The sequence below is a fragment of the Paramormyrops kingsleyae genome, chromosome 8 (assembly GCF_048594095.1).
Source record: "Paramormyrops kingsleyae isolate MSU_618 chromosome 8, PKINGS_0.4, whole genome shotgun sequence".
Taxonomy (NCBI): Eukaryota; Metazoa; Chordata; class Actinopteri; order Osteoglossiformes; family Mormyridae; genus Paramormyrops; species Paramormyrops kingsleyae.
Genome location: NC_132804.1, coordinates 29,643,472 through 29,660,309, shown reverse-complemented (window position 1 = coordinate 29,660,309; position 16,838 = coordinate 29,643,472). Strand labels below are relative to the sequence as shown.

Genomic DNA, 16,838 nt, shown 5'->3' with positions numbered 1-16,838 from the left:
CTAAAGGCTTTTTCTTTAATCATTTATCTCTGTGAATGTCCCTTTGTGAGATTTCACACCCTTAGCAGTGTACCAAAAGACGTCCGAAGGCCTTCACCTTCTGTGGCCACCAAAACCGGGGTGTGTGAGGCTGCCGTCTGTATCCCCACTGCTGCAGTGACCAAAGCCAAGCGATTCGGGTGACAGAGGTGAAAGGTTGGCACTCGGGTTGTTAAGGTACGCCGGAAAAATGATCGCGAGATCGGAAAAGATGGTCCGTGGATATGATGGTGATTTGCATGCGACCGACTCGATGGATTTGCTATTGAACTCCGCGATGCGATTGGAACTCTGTTACTCGATGTATGGCAGCTTTGAGTTTTTTTGTTTTTATATATATATATATATATATATATATATATATATATATATATATATATATATATATATATATATATATACTTTTTTTGGTTGGGGGGGTTGGCCGGGGAGGATAGTGACGGAGCTCCTACCGATTTGGTATCAACTTCTCGGCCAACAAAACGGAACTACCACTTTAGCCCTTCCTTTCCATCCGATGAATGTGTGTACATTTTCAGCAGTGACTTCCTGTACCTACTTTGGTTTTTGACCTTTTTTTTTTTTGTTTGTTTTGTTTTGTTTTTCTTTGAAGCCCAGGGAAGTGGGAGGTGGCTGGTTTGAGGTAATGTAAAAGTTAAAAAAAAAAATAAAAAAATAAAAAAAAGAATGGAAAAGCAACAGACGAGCTTGTTGCTGTTTGCCTGGGCAGCCCGTTTTATATCAGTCACTGCCGTATCCTTCATGCTGTATAAAAAACATATATCTGTGTATTTGTAACCTGAATCTTCTTGTGTCTGTTCCTGCAGACAATAAAAAAAAACTGTACAGTAGTTCTAGTTGCATGTAATCTGTACTAATTATTGACAATGGCATTATAAAAATGCAATAAAATACTTATTACACTGTCTGTACTTGTTTTTGTTGAGTGCTTTATCGGGGGGTGGGTGCAAGCTTCCAAACAAACAGAAAGCTTCAGCACTGCTGGGGCCTGTTTCACAAAGCAGGATTACTTGCTTAGCCAGATAACTTGCCAGATTTAAGGTAGTCTGGGCTATATGTAAGTTGATGAAAATAAGGTCTATTTAGCCCAGACTACCTTAAATCTGGCAAATTATCTGGCTAAGCAAGAAATCCTGCTTTGTGAAACAGACCCCTGCTCTCCTTAGTCATTGTTAGGTTCTGTCCTTTTTCGATCCTTCCACTACATGCTGTTATCCTCACTGCTTCATGATAGATTATTGCTGGAGGGGTTCTCATCCTAATGATTTCATATTAATATTTTTAAGACACAGGGGAATCATTTGTTTTATTTGTTGCTATGGCCACAGCTAAGTAACCCATGTCAGGGTGGGTAGCTGTGGGCCGCCTGCAAATTCCATAAGGTTCAAGCATTAGCGCCACCTGATGGTTGCTGGCTGTAATTACAGAGGCCACACCTCTTCCTTCCTCAGCATTATCACGGAAGCTCCCTGCTAGAGTTTGCGCCTCTGGGTTTTCAGAACTACATCTTGGGGAGGATGCTTATTGGGTAAGAGGACTTGATCAACATTAAGCTGGGAACCAATCAAAATGAACCAACACTAGTACCATATCTGCCTCAAAGTAATTGAGGTTGTGAGCCTTCAGTGCAGTCAAGAAGCAAGGTGGCTTCAAATTGACCCAGTCATTCATGAGCCTAGTTCCTAAACCAGCCCAGTTTACAGACGTGTCTCATTTTTTTCTACCATCTTTATTAAACTGCTTCATCATAACACGTGTTAAACTGGGCCATTCTGATCACTGCGATTGTTTTTACAAGGATGCCGTTCCATTTACCAGCTATTTTGATATGATGCACAAGGAATTATCAGTTAAAAATGCATCTGATGGAGGCAAGATGAAAAAAAAACAATTAAGGCGCGCTGCAGTTTAAAAATGGACTCTTTTATGAATCTTTTATCATTTAATTTTCTCACCGCTACCTTTCCCATAGACATCATTAATCACACCAGCAAGCTCTGACACCGAGGAAAAAGGAGCTTTTAATTAGTTTCTGAATTTTGACGTCTCGCCATATTTTCAAGAACATTTTGATGATTGTGATACGGGGAATGTGCGTTTTCCATCTATAATCTCGAAAACATTTAGCCATCATCTTTAAGGTTAACATCAGTAATTTCTTTGGAATATTTCATATTTTTATTGTTGGGCAGTATTCCATATTCAGTTTTTGGTGCTTAAAAATGTTTTTTTATATAAAACATATTGAAACTATGTATTAGTATTAGTGCAATGTATTAGTATTCGTGTTGGTGGTGCAATGATTAAGAGCTGGATCTCACCTAAAGTCAGTCTGTTGTACCTTTGAACAAGCTACTTAACCTTAACTGCCCAGCTCACATGCTTAAATGTATAAACGGATAACAATCTTAAGTTACTTAGAGTAAAAGAGTTCATGGGCTTAATCTCAGCGTAAAAACAACAAAATCAATCACCTCAATCGATATACCTCTTTCACTCCTGTTCAATTTGCCCCCCTGGGGGGGTTGTATTGACCAGCCCATGGCAGACTGTTGTCATACTGCCGTCAGAGAGAGTTAGCACAGGGTCAGACGCCAGCGCAGTCACAGTCCTGCTTCCCTGTGCAGCTCTCTGCTGTGTTACAGCCTCTGTCCACCAGGAGGGGTAAACAGCCGGTCAATCCAGCAGGCAGCTAAGTAATGCAGCTGGACCAGGCCGACGCCGTAAGGTCCCCGGGCTCTGGGAAGGACCTGGCGCAGCGTAGCCTCGGACGGCGGAGAGGATGTTATTTTAACCCTTTTCGGATGATAGACCCCCTCGTTTTCCCAATTTCTGTTTTTTTTTGTCTGCTAGCACCTTATCTGATAAGATATCAGCCAAAATGGCGTGACACACGTTTGTTTTTCACCCCAGCAAAGGACAGTAGGAGGCGCTGGACAACAAGCAGATAGAGTTTGACTCCCTTTCGGGAAAAGCCGTCCCCCATTGCATTTTCCGGCGTACTCTGACGCACAACTGATGAAGACACGACTCGCTGCCATTTCACCTGTCTCTAAATCCCCCTCTCGGCAGGGACAGAGCATGCAATCTGGGTGGGGGGGAGCCCCCCCCCCTCCCTTCAACAGGGAAAACTCAATGTAACCTCTTAAATAAATATCGAACTTTGTCAAAAAAAAAAAAGTCAAATTGAGAAAAAAATACAGTTTCAGCCGTGGAGCGAAGAACGCGCCCTGTGTCGTGGAACAAAAGCATCTTTGTGAGTGAGTGAAACCACATTTCACTCTCCGCAGCCGTGCCAAGTCGACCGACCCACTGAAAACAATCGACGTCAAAAGTTTAAAATAATAGTGGAAGCTCCCAGCAGATATCAATGGCACACAGCAGAGCGTTCCGGCTTTGCCGTGTGTCCTGGTCAATAACCAGGGAATAGTTAAGACTTCACAGCTGCATTTAAAACGATGCATGGTGATGAGGCCCCTAAGAGAATGTGAGCAGGAGAGACTGGCTAGCTAATTCTCTTTTGGTTTTGCACTGAAAATATTTCTTGTGCATCCACTGAAAGAACCACAGCGTGGATGGTGTGTTACATGCCGCAGCTGAAACATTCCTGTGAACCTCTTTCCCATCAACATCTGTAAGATGATGAAAGGCCTTGTTTTCTTGGAGATCGATACTGTTGTTGCTCGGCCCTCTTGTCCTGAGTAAAGTCCGTAGCCCTACCGAGGTTTTTCTTGGCCCAATGTCTCTCGCACGCATGAGTCCGGCCGAGTTAAGGTCATGTGTAAATTTTCTATAGGGTGTGGACGTCCCAGGTCTCCCACGGGATATGGATGTGGTGGGGAATTGAAAGCTTCGTGGCGGGTGCCATTTTGCGCTCAGCCAGCTTGCCAGAGCAAAAAGCATTATGGTAAAGGTGGGCCAATTCCCGCCAGATGTGATCTGGGTCACATTAGCTTGGGCAACTTCTAGCTACAGTCTGGAAGCATTAACCCCCATCCTGGCGCAACCTTTACCGCTCTTCGGTTTATACGTTTAACCTAAAGCAAGCCCTCCTTGCATCTTTAGGATGATAACATCAAAAATACTGACTGAAGCACTAAATGGCCAGTTGAGTCCTCTGGCTGCTTTTGCTGTTTAAATATTGTCAAGCTTGGACTATAAAACTGACCTTAAAAGGAAAATCGAGCCTCCACATGTGTCCAGGAGGATAGCTGTCAGTGAAGATTTAAAATAAAATAAAAAAGACGTGAATCGTTCATGAATCGTTCATGAATCTTCATGCTAGGGCCAGTTACTGTATCATACTGAGGGTTAGATCTACCTTTTCAGGGGTCCTATGCAAAGTTTTACTTGGGAGAAAATTGATGATCATTTTATGTCATTTGGGGGCCCTAGGCAAACGCTTATCTTGCCTGCTTATCCTGCCTATATCCTGGCCACGTTTCTGCCTGCACATAAATATATAAAATAATACTATTTTTTTCCCATGAGTTCCTCTGGTTCTCTTGCTGCTTGTGCTGATCGGTCCCTAAGCAGCTGTCTACTTTGTCTGTGCCTGTTTCTGGCCCTGATCCTAATTTAAGTGTGAGACATTTCACATTTGCTGTGTTTTGCTTGTTAAAGACAGGATGTGCACTTCTGGAAAATCGCATGTATTATTTTGCTGACATTTGGTGTATTGGAGTTAACGATGAACTGTAAGCACTGTAAGGTCATTTTAAAAAACGGTGTTGGTGACCACTAGCCTTAAGATATGCACACTTATTAATGATCTTATTTTAAACATGAGCACACAGGGGGAGAAGGTGCTAAATTTGAATGTGTGAAAGCGGTGTGACACCGCCGTGAGTCATGCTACTGAATAGCCAGACGAATAAATGAATAAAAAGCGAGATCACTGCGGATTAAAATTTAGGCTAGACAAATAAATGTGTATATAACCTGTGATCCACACACTCTTTGTAAATGCATCTGAAGTAGGTATCGCGAGTATGTCAATTCCACTACTAGGTGAATGCATAAAGTTGGTTTCTAATAGACAGATGGCTTTAGAAGCCTCGAATTAATGTTGCTTGATACATAGAAGTTCTGATCGATTTTGTGATTCATATGAATAATATGGCATGGGTGTGTTTAGCAGGCGGGAAATGAAAACAGCGCTATTACAGCGTGAATAAAGACATCATCTATCCATCATTATAGGTGGAAGGCGGGAATGAATGCTTAGTTTGTAGGCTACATAGATCTTGGAGGGCTTTGAGACAGGCAGCTGTGCATGAACACGCCTGAATAGAAATCGGATTAATGCTGACTGCGCTGCCAAGTATATACTGTATGCTTGTTTTGTTTTCACAACCTGTTATGTCAAAAGGCTCACTAAAGATGATTTACTGTAGTCTCGCTTCGAAACCGTGGCAATAGCATATACCGGGTACCTATCCCTGAATCAGTTTAAAACACCATCACATAGGCGCCGATGAAGTTTATTCAATATCTTCTTATCTTGTCCAAGTGTCAAAAAACAGATATGACAACATCAAAAAGAATACTACGCGTGATTTTGTAGATCCTTGTGAGCAAAGCCGATAACCACACCGTTCAGGAGATAAAATTAATTCTGGAAAGTGCATTGTAGTTGATGTATGCCTACTGTATATTACGGCCATAAATTCCTAATAACTTAAATGTACCTGGAGACCCGCTGAAATACCTGTCTGGAAATTGTACCCTTTGAGGAATCGATTTGCCTATATCGCATTAAGTGTACAGCCAGCAGAGTATATCAGTTTATTGCCATTTTATTTTAAAACAGACGAGTATATAATAATAATAATAATAATAATAATAATAATAATAATAATAATAATAATTGAAATCCATTGTTAAACGTTTTGTGCGTACATGGCCGCACACGTCGTATTTTTAAGCCTTGAAAAATCCGCGTTTCCTTCTGGCTCTGGTTTTGGTTTTGCATAATTATAGATTACACTGTAGTTAAGCACGACTTTCTAAGTTTCTTTGCCTGGAGGAAACGCAGTAATCAGCCTTGAATGCAATTTCCTGTTGAGGAGACTGAAGCTGTCTTCAGCACTGTATCAGTAGAAGGTGGAGGAGACCAAGAAAGTGTGCAAAACGGGACACATGGATCCAGATCCTGGACTTTGACACAAAGTAAAAAAGACACGGCACAAAGAAGTTATTGCAGAATGCTGCATAAACTGTTTCGGAGTTTGCGGAGGGTGCTGTCAGAACTTTAAGAAGTTGAAGGAGCCTTAACTCGGGACAAAGATTGACTTCAGTGCAGTGTTTAAGTGAGCCAGCGAAGGAGAAGCGGATTAACCAAAAATAATAATGATGATGACGATAAAGCCAAACTAAAGTTGTGAGAGTCACGAAAACCGAATCAATTGTCCTGAACTGCACCAAAACACTAAAGTAAAGAAACTGAAGCGAAAGAAACGATTTATCCACCACGGGACCGGATAGTAAAGAAGTGAAAAGAATAACGAAAAGTTGTTAGGCTATATAAGGAGTAGAATGATTTAGTGCAATATCACAGAATATTGTTCCAGATCCAAGGTGGGTTGATTGAGAAATTTTGCTTGGTTTTCTTAATTATGTTTCTGGTTTTTATTTTATTTATTTGTAAATCGACTTTTTTATTCTTAAAATTGATCAACAAGGTTTCAGTCACTCTGAGTGTGAGCGTGCATGGGCACGTTGGGAAAAACCCAGAGTATGCATGCTGTAAAGGGTGAACATGAAGCCGTTTTTGGGATGAAATGTGTCCATCTCCAAACTGATATGCAATTATTAAATCAGTGCTTGGTACCTGGTCTGTACGTATAGCCAAAATCATTCTTGCGCACAGAAGTGGAACGTCGAAATAAGTAACTTTGTTGTGAGATGTAATATTCCTTTAGAAATCGATTTATCGAAACCTGTGTTGCCATGGTGTTGTCTTTTGGGGAGTTTTAATGCAGTTTGTTTTGATGTCCGGTTATTTATTTGCCGTTCAGCGGTAATGCCTGATCTAGCACTCTGAATGCGCTAACAGAGCGCCCTTCGGTGAATCTAATTGCCCCAATAGACCCACTGGACGTCAAGTATGTTATATCAATTTCTTACCATTGTGATGACTAATAATCTTCCGATCTGAAACTGAAATGTGTAGGAGAAAAACGTATTCGGACAAACTCTCAGGTATTTCACGTTTTAATTAAAATAATTCATTATAAATGTTAATTTTTGAACAATCACATACGGTCTTTATGTTGAAATCCTACATTTAAACTGGGCAGTTATGCAGTATCTCCAGGCTAGCCACCCAGCTGACCTGAGAAATGCGTTTGCTAAAACGAGATTAATTCCCAAAGTTACTGGGTTAATTGCCGCCAGATTGAATAGCATTTAATAACAGCTGGACAAAAAGCTTGCTGGTTTATGTGAGAAGAAAACGAACAGATGTCTTACGAGTCCTTCTGCGTAGAGTTGGCTTCCTAATCAATGTCAATTAAATGATCACCACCTACAACCATTATACCGGGAATATTGGCAAGACTACATGTACTGTTTAATCAGAAACTTAAATTGACATTAATGATTCCCAAGCAAGCTTTCCCCAGCTGTGATTCCATTTGCATGTAAAAATGAATGCAAAACGCGTTCCTGATGGCTTAGTTACGAAATGCAGTCAACCTAGCCCCAGCTAATTTATTGCTATGCCTCCCATTGGAACTTTAATCATATTTACCGTGTACATTTAGTCACGATACATGTGCCACTTAACAGTCTTGGGTGATTACGACTTATTGTTAAATTCTTGGTCATTCGGATGCATGGACTTCGGATCGTGGAACGACGACTGAATGATGTAACGGTGGGAAACTGGGCAGCTGTTGATTCTCGGTGTTTTTTGGCCCTCTGTCTCATGACGATTCTCGCTGCTGCCACCCCCCACACCCCCACCCTCTCCCCACTAACCCCGCCAGCCCCACTACCCAAGCCTGTGAGCAGATGTTGGAGTCTGAGGAGGAGCGCCACACTGAGAGCTCGCCAGAATTTCCCGATGAGGCCCCTGGCACGTCACAGACTCTGTCCAGCACTTCTGGCTCAGGTAGCAACAGACTCGGAAATGAAGTCCTTACGTTTTACTCCACATCATCCGACTACTGACACAGGCTTTGGCCACACATTGTAAAACATCAGCAGGCTCCATCCGACATGCCGGACATTTCCCACCTATACAAGGCCACCTGACTCGTGTCGGGGAGTGAAACCAAAATCAGACACTGGTGTAGATTTCGTGGTATGGTGCTACAGCTACATTTTAAGGGGATCCTTTGGATTTCTAACATGAAAAACGGGACATGTGAGAGTTTGACTAAGCCGTTAGTGAATCTGGCTCAAACCGGGCAGGGAGAATAGCTGGATGGTGTGGGGGGAGGTAATTAAGAGTGATTACTGCGCAGTTTCTCTGGCGTGTCTATGCAACAGATGTATCTGTGTTTAAATATGAGCTTTAGTAAGAATGGGATGAGAGCCGTTGGCTGTTCAGGCATGAGAAAGTGCCTCGAGCTTAGCGAGGGGAAAATAATGTTCTAACAATGGGAAAATTAGCCTTATAAGTCACATATGAACTTAATTAAGCTAAGATGGTGATTGCTGCCGAAATAACCCCTAAACAATTTTTTTTTTGCTTACGGAAAAGAAATGTTTAATGTTTAGCGTATACAGTTATAATGAGGACCAGATTTGTTATATGTTTTCTATTTTTTCCCCCCTTAGTGAGGCTTAGTGGTCGGGCTTGACAGTACCTACTAAGGGCCACTTGGTTATAGTGTAGGGCGCTCGATGGACACATATGGAGGTATCCATGACTTCCTGGTCTTCTCAAGCAGGCTGCATGAGCAGACATGGAGATGGTGTCAGGCCGCCTTTGACAGTGTGCTTGTTGCGTGCCGATTCACTCGCGGAAATCTCTATCTGTGATGGGTGCCCTTCCCTGTTGCCATGGCAAATCCCCAGCGGGATCAGTGTGGTTGGCAAAATGCTGCGTAGTATATGCCCTGATCGAGACCAGGAAGAGCCTATCATTCGCACGCGTGGCCAAGCACGCTGGTACCTGCCTGCCTGCCTGCAGCTTTGTTTTGGACCAAAGAAGCATGTCTTGGGATTTGTAGTTGAATGCAGGCCATGGAGAATAATTTATGTGCATCTTTTGGTGCTAATAGTGCTTCCTTGGGGGTTATTTGAGCCCTGGACCATCTGAAGACATGGCTTGTGTGGGTATGGTACGTGGGGGGCGGGGAGCTTCTCTACAGGTATCTGCTTGCATCAGGGGTCTTGCTCAGCATGTTCCCCATGTTTCGAAGAGCGAGGTTGTTGGAAAAGCAGCCTTCATTTGTGGCCATGTAGGACGGCTTTGGAGCATCACAATGACCTGCTTTCATAGCTGGTGGCTCCCTGCCCAGGTCACTCTATTGCCCACGGTCTGACCCACCAATAGAGAGGGAGAGGTTGGGATGGGGAATGATGCCAGAAAAAGGACAATGTCGACTTTATGGAGCTTGCCAGCCAGCCTGGAGCCCTGTAGACATTTTTGGGGGCACCGGTATGCAAGTTGGGGTATCGAAAGACTTCTTACACCCTTTATCAGCGGAGACAGAAAGCTGGACCACAACTGCGACATGGTACCCTCCTGTTTCGGCTAGCTTTGGTGTCACTTTGATTCACCCAAGGAATGGATTTAGGAGCCTCAAAGCATGGCGGTATTTAAGGCTCAGCCACACTGGGACTTCAGCCTCTGCTGGACTTGTTATGTTGCAGTAGCCCTGCCTGTTACTTTCACAACCAGTCACAGGTGCCTCTGGGGCTTCATTTGATGCACAAAGGGGCATCAGAGCATCGTATTTCGGAGAGTGGGATAGATGAAGGGGCGAAGAGAAGGATGCAACTTAGCAAGCTAGCTAAGGTATGCATGGATGTTATTTCCATTTTTATGGGTCTCTACAAATGTTGGGCATCCTTCAAAGGCCGGCCTGTGGTGCAAAGCTTGTTATCGCTTTATATCGAAAGGTCCGACTTCCCAATTGGCCAGGAGGGCAGCAGACCTTATGAAGGCTCCCCCGTCGTCCGCTAGAAAGTGAGCATGCTCAGTACCAAGTCTGTCTGCCTATGATTCTGCCCTTGAGCCTGAGTGATACGTCAGCTGATTTCACATTATTTCTAGCGGTAAATTCGGTGCTCACACAAGGGGCTCTTTTATCATATGACTTGAGGCACCAAAGACTTTTTTTGTGAGTCTGGCTTTAGCTCCACAAAATAATTACTACACGCACAATATGCTGTAGGTGACAAGCAAATTTTGTCAGCTTTTAATTTTTTTTCACAAAGCAGGTTTTTCTGCATTTTAAGTGTCGCACGCCACATTGTTCGCACTGTTACTTTTGCAGATGGCGAACACAACGCCCCAGAGTCTGGCTCATCCCATCTGTTGCCAGTCGTTGGGGTCAACTTGAGTTTTTGGGATTTCAAACTTTTTCACATGCAAGGTCACATGACTCCATTGCAAAATGCAGCATGTCTGCTCTCCCAGACTTTGGATGAATGGGTGGGCGCTTCCTGGGACTAGAACCTCCAAACGTTTGGTCCAGGTTGTCAACCAGTAAGTTGATTCAACTTACTTCAGCTACAGAGACGAAGGAAAATGCTGCTTAATCCGAGTAGAATGTGTCTCCAAATGCATGCGGATCATGGCACGTGTGGGAAGTTTTTGTGAGTCAGGTGGTGATTATACTCCAGAATCTTCTGAATGGCAGCCACTCTTATCCCAGAGGATTTCAGCATCAGTTCCAGGGAGGGTCACCACACGTGCTGTTTGTCAGTCCTCTGCCTTAGCGTCTGCGTTGAGCCTCTGGCACGAGACTCCCGCTAGCATGTGTTCACACATATTCCGACACACCTTAACAGTGTCTTCCAGGAAGTTTTTTTCCAGAAGTAGCCAAAGCTTACATGATGTTTGCCAGGTTTCATTTTTTAATTACTTGTGTTTATTTTTCGTGCCTGTTAAAAGTTATTAAGCCTGATTTAATAAATACATTATAAATGTTATAAATATGTTACATGTCTGGGTCTGTTGCAATAGGAAAAATGGTATAATTAGATTTTTTTTTTTGCAGTCATAATTTACAGGCACAAGAGATGAAATATCTTTCTAGCTCATTCTAGCAGGTTACCTTTCTTGAGTATAAAAATTGAAACATACCCCTCAATTTAATTTAATCATCATGTTACTTGTTGGTACTGTGATTTATTTTATTCATTAATTTCTATATCTACTGACCCGCAACTATCGTCCATGGATTAAAAATACTTAACACAGCGTTTTATTTAATCAGTAAACATCGATTAAAATGAAAGTTTTCAAAGAGCTGGATGTTTGAGCTGAAAATCCATGCTGATGAGCGTTTTGAATAGAGATCCTCTTGTTAAACGCTGGTCTGATCCAGAGTCCCAGAGAGACTCGGGAAGTTTGTGTCGCTGATTAGGGTCACGCACGCTTAATTCACGGCGTCTTTCTGCTTCTGAAATACTCTGTCAGGTGTACGGGTTTTTCCCCCTTATCTTTATTTGTCTTATCTTTAAGTTCCATTATAACGTAATTTATGCTCTGTTTATTCCATCCTTTTTATGTCTTTTTGATGTAAAAAGAAACGATAAAAACTATGGTTTAGTTCTGATAAGATACAGTTATGTTCTGATTTGTTTTTCTCAGTACGGCGGAGCTAATTTGAATTACACAGCGCAAATGTGTTCACGTGACCCCAGATTTGAGGAGTATTGATAACCCACAGGTCTCATCCCAGCTCCACGTCTCATTTTGCACACATAAATATCTTTTATGGAGTTACTGCAATTAGAGACTAGATATAGGTTTGGGGACGGGAGCGTTTCTTTTTTAAAAAAAAGTGTGTTGTTCAAAAACGCTAATTCTGGGGCAACGCTGACCTTGCATTGATAGTGCAGGACCGACTCTCCCCGCGTGACGTGTCCTACAGGCGTTTAGGCAGACGGAGAGGATTATCTTGACGTGGAATCGGAAAGCAGGCGAAGGACAAGATACCGCAGCGCTGGCGCTTTATCCGCGTCCTCACGCCTGGCATTTCAGCACGCCTCGTGTTCTTGTGGTTTGTCGTCCGGACAATGCGGCTGTGGCGCCTTTGTGCGTTTCGCTGCGAGCCGTCAGCCGTGACGTCGCGTTATGATTGCCGGTGACCTTCAAGGCCGACCGTCGTGGAGAGTATTTAGTTTGCTGGGGTGCACCTAAATTCTTTTCTTCAAATGAACTTGACTGAATTTTACTCTTTTTTTCTAACTCGAGCCAGAATCATCAAACCATTAATGCCTCCTGCAAGTGCCCCCCCCCCCCCCCCCCCCCGTAATCACATCAGATATTAAGAACGACGAGAAGTGTCACCCAGTTCCCGAAAAAAGGAGGCATATTTTGTAAAGGAATCCGGTCTGAAACATGAAATCCGACACAATTAAATTCTGCTCAAAGCTCCGTTAAACGGCAGATATTTTCTGCCTTAATGAGCTTACACTGTTTTTATTCTTTGCGGAATAATCTGCGTGTTTGGAAGAATTCCAGGCTTGCTGGCTTTGTAGCTGCTCTCCGTATCTGTACCCACTTCTGGCTTCATTACAAGCGAGATTAGTCCCCATTGTTTTGGCGCGTCAGCTTAGCCGGGGATGTTACAAAACTTATTAATACGTTCGAGTAGATTTAGCTGCAAGCGTAATTATTTTCTTTCTGCTGTAATTGGACCCGGAGGGGTCATCTCCCCGATGCACGGTGAATTTTGCCGATGTCCCCGTGGAACGCAATGGGGAAGACTGATGGATCGCAGCAGTCGCGTCATGCTCGCTACCTTTAATCCATGCGAGGCGTTCCGGCTCTCCGGCGCCACCTGTTCCCCGCGCCGCGCCTGCCGTTATGCAGAGACGGCTGGATCTGAGTAATTAACTAACGGCTCGATTCTCTGAAACGTTTTCTCTGTCTCTGCGTCGTAATAAAGATGAAATGTGTTTGGCGGGCTTAATGGACTGAGGACTTTGATAAAGCATATGGCAGGAATCAGGGACACGGGAGGGGGTGTCTTTGGTTTGGTGGACAGGACTATCTCGACATGAGTTGGGGGGGGGTTTCCAATATTGCGCTCCCATCTTGCCTAACTGTAATGTGTCCAACTCGCATTCCTGTTTGGGAGGGGACGAGCCCGCCCCTGGCACACAGTCAGTTGGGGGCATATAGCCCATACCATCCTGGGACACACAGACAGGCACAGTCAAGCACACATCTACCCTGAATGTCCCAAAAAAACATATTTTGACTGCTGCCAGCCCCAGAACCACAGACACTGCGGTTTCCCCAAACTGAACCTAAGTATAGTTGCCAAAATGCCAGGGCGGGCAGACTGACGGTAAGCTTGCATGGGTCTGCCCCCGGGGGCTGTTGGGAGGAACGGGTAAGTGGGGGAGGGGGCGTCTCTGTCTCCTCTACTCCCCTTCCACCCCAGAATGCATTGCTTCTATCGAGCAGTACAGGTCACAGTTGAGCCACCAGTTATGATGACACCACAACAGCTGCATGCCATTCGAGCTGCGGAGGATCGTGAAGTGTGCTCGTTAGTAGTCAGGGCGATGAACTTCCCACACGGCCATCCAGGATGGGTCTCACAGTTTACCCACAGCATTTTACCATATTTTTTGTTGTTGTTTTTTTTACTCAACTGAGTCCAAGAGCGTTTTGCATTTTACAAGCTGCCGGCTTGCGTCTGCCAATAGCAGAGGAGGAATGCGAGAATAAACCATAGGATGCAATAGAAAATGGATTGCGGCAGTGCATAAAATGCTGCGTAACGCTGTCCCTGGCAGGGGGCCCACAGGAGGCAATGTTCGGCTGGCTCATCTGGAGACCTCTTTGAAAACTCTCCGCGGCTCCGTGCTGCTTTTCGGCGAGTCCCCGAGGTCTAGCTCACGGCCTTGTTTCCCGGCCTCTCATTTGGCCCTTTCTGGGAAAGATGGTGTGTCTGGATGAATGGGTCTCTGTTCAGCCTACTCGGAGCTTCCTGAGGCTGCCGTTGAGAACGGCATGTCCACCCAGGCCGACAACAGGACAGGTATATAGAATCTCCACACTCTGGGGCCCGACACAGAGGCTTGTGCTCTGACTCCTTCAACCGCACACACTACCCCACACGCACGCTACCTACTGCACACACCCTTTCAAACTCCTGTGTCCTAACAGTGTTTCATCATGACACTTAACCAAAGTGTTCACAGTAGGAGAGAATTAAAGACTTCTCAGGAAGCCATTAAGGAGAAGAGCACACAGTCTGAGGCTTGACTCGTCAGTTAACGACCCCCGAAGTTCATTATGACCCTCCTGCAGAAAGTGGCCCTACTATCTGTGCCCGGTGGCCTCAGTGATCCAAATGACCTTTGACTGGGACTCTCAAATAAAACAGAGGGGTATGTGGCTCATTGGGTCAGGATGCTGTGTCTGTGACTGGGAAGTTGCTTGTTGAAATCCCTGGGTCAGAGTAATTTTGCCATTGGGCCCTTGAGCAAGGCCCTTAACTCCCAGTTTCTTCAGGGATTGTCTGACACTCCTTTCTCAAAAATGCCAGTCAATTTCGATAAAAGCATCTGTCGAATGAATGCAAAATTGGATTTTCAATAGATGTGAATGTTTTATTCATTCATTCATTTTAGATTTCATGTCAATTTTAGACTTATACCAGACTATTGCTGACTGTTGTCACAGCAGTAAGACCAGCTACTCAGCAAAATAATGACCGTTTCAGCTCCTTAATTGCAGTGAATTAGCATTTGCACATTTAAGTATTTTATACCCGGTATTTGTCACGCATTAATTCTGAAGATGCACTTACAGTGCCAGTATGACAAGATTAAATAAGCATACATCAAAGAGTGGCAAACAAGATTTATACACAATTGTCAGCAATAAAATGAATGGCCTCATTAGTGCTACAAACACAAAAATCTTGATTCCTTTATGCTTAACATGATTAAGCAGCATTTATACTCATCCATCCATCCACCCATCCACATCCAAAGCAGTTGTCCTGATGATGGTGGAGGTGGAAATGTTTATATTAGTTATTCGAGTAGCTAAGGAGTGGCGGAATTCTAAAATGATTTAACGTAGCATGTTTGCATAAGGAGGAATCTTGAATTTGAATGTTTGGCCAGTGAAGTGCACAGAAGCATCCTGAATCGAGGAAGGCACTTGTAGGGTCTCTGACGGTTTCATTTTCAGCTCCTGCCTTCCATGGGTTTTGTCGATCTCTATCTTGGGTTTGTGCTAGCATTAGCATTAGCGCTGCTGCCGGTGTGGTTTGGCTAATCAGCTGGGCGTTCAGGGTGATCTTGACGCCAGACTGCTGAGCTCTGCTTCTCATTAGGGGAAGCGGGTCGTTTGTGCCCATCACAAGTGTACGTGGATCCCCAGCAAAGATTAAAAACTTTCTCTTCGCTTTTCCTTCGGGTATAAAATCCCAACTTGTGCTTTTTGCCCATCATTTTATCCGATTATTTATTTTGTGAGTGCAGTAGCTGTCCTCAAGACATTTTTGTGCCTGATTGAGTTTAACCTCATGATTAAACCTCAAGGTGAATGTTCCATTTTGAAATGCTATTTGACTGTCAGAAATCAGAGCAGAAAGTGATTGTGTTTGTGGTGGATCCTGTTTGCTTGCTGGCAAGTGATCTGGTGAAGTCAGAGATGGTTTTCCTTGACATGGGAGCAATTTACTCAACATGTCAGAATGCAAAGATATGTCAACCTGACCAGACAAGAGTGACAGTCTCTAATGTAAAATGTTTGTTATGTTATGGTTAGTAAATTATAGTCCCCACCCCTTAAATCATTATTAATTGTGTAGATTTTTTGTCACTTTGTATATTATTCCAAAAACTCTGTGTTTTGCCATGTAATGTCTGTCCTGTCATAACTGTGGCATGGGGGCCCAGGAAGAACGTTATTTCATTGTCTGTATGGCTGGGATGACAAATAAGCTGTACTTGATTTGACAGTGGTCTTCAAGCCATATGACTGTGACATATGACCTTCTTTGGCTTACGCTGCTTAAATCTGCCCTTTTGTCTACTTTAGATAATCAGTTACTTGAACGTCTGGAGCCGGTCGTCCCATTCAGAGATTCCCAAAGTCCTCCGATTGGGTTCTCTCCCAGATGCTCCTCTCGCAGGAGCGCTGTTGCTGGTTTAGCTAATGGCCGACAGCTGCAGAGATGCAGTTATTTACCGCACAGAGAAAGTGGAGCTCAGGCACGTCTGGGAGCGGGGGCCTCTCTGAGGGCGAGCCGGTCGGCACCGCTACAGACACATGCCGACAAGTTAGCTGCAAGGCCCAGTCGAGGCTCCCTGCTATTAGCTGGGCCCGGCATCCGCCGCCTGAGCTCAGACTGAACGCAGGATCCGCACGCTCAGGCTCCCAGCCTGCCTTCTCCTGCCATACCTCAAACTTTTCCCTATTTTTCAGCTCCCCTCCGATCCCGGCAGGAGGGGGGAGGGGAAGGGCGCCAGGCCTGAGTGCACGGCGATGCCGCGTGTTTATCAGACAGCAAATAGAGTACAGCTGCTTCCCGTTTGGGGGAGGAAGGCGACCGAAGGCCTCGGTGCTCAGAACCTGCCGCTTTGAAGTCGCGGTGCGGCCGGCTGGGACAGTCCCA

The 16,838-nt window shown here is 44.3% G+C and overlaps 1 protein-coding gene across 1 annotated transcript in view; it reads left to right on the top strand.

Moving 5' to 3' along the window:
* The first annotated feature begins 6,077 nt into the window (after positions 1-6,077).
* Positions 6,078-16,838, top strand: part of mdfi (MyoD family inhibitor) — a 30,668-nt gene continuing 19,907 nt past the window's right edge. Inside the window, exons 1-2 of the mRNA XM_023832357.2 lie at positions 6,078-6,639; positions 8,052-8,176. Of these exons, the coding sequence (XP_023688125.1) occupies positions 8,077-8,176 (100 nt within the window). The 5' untranslated portion in view covers positions 6,078-6,639; positions 8,052-8,076. The remainder of the gene's footprint in view (positions 6,640-8,051; positions 8,177-16,838) is intronic.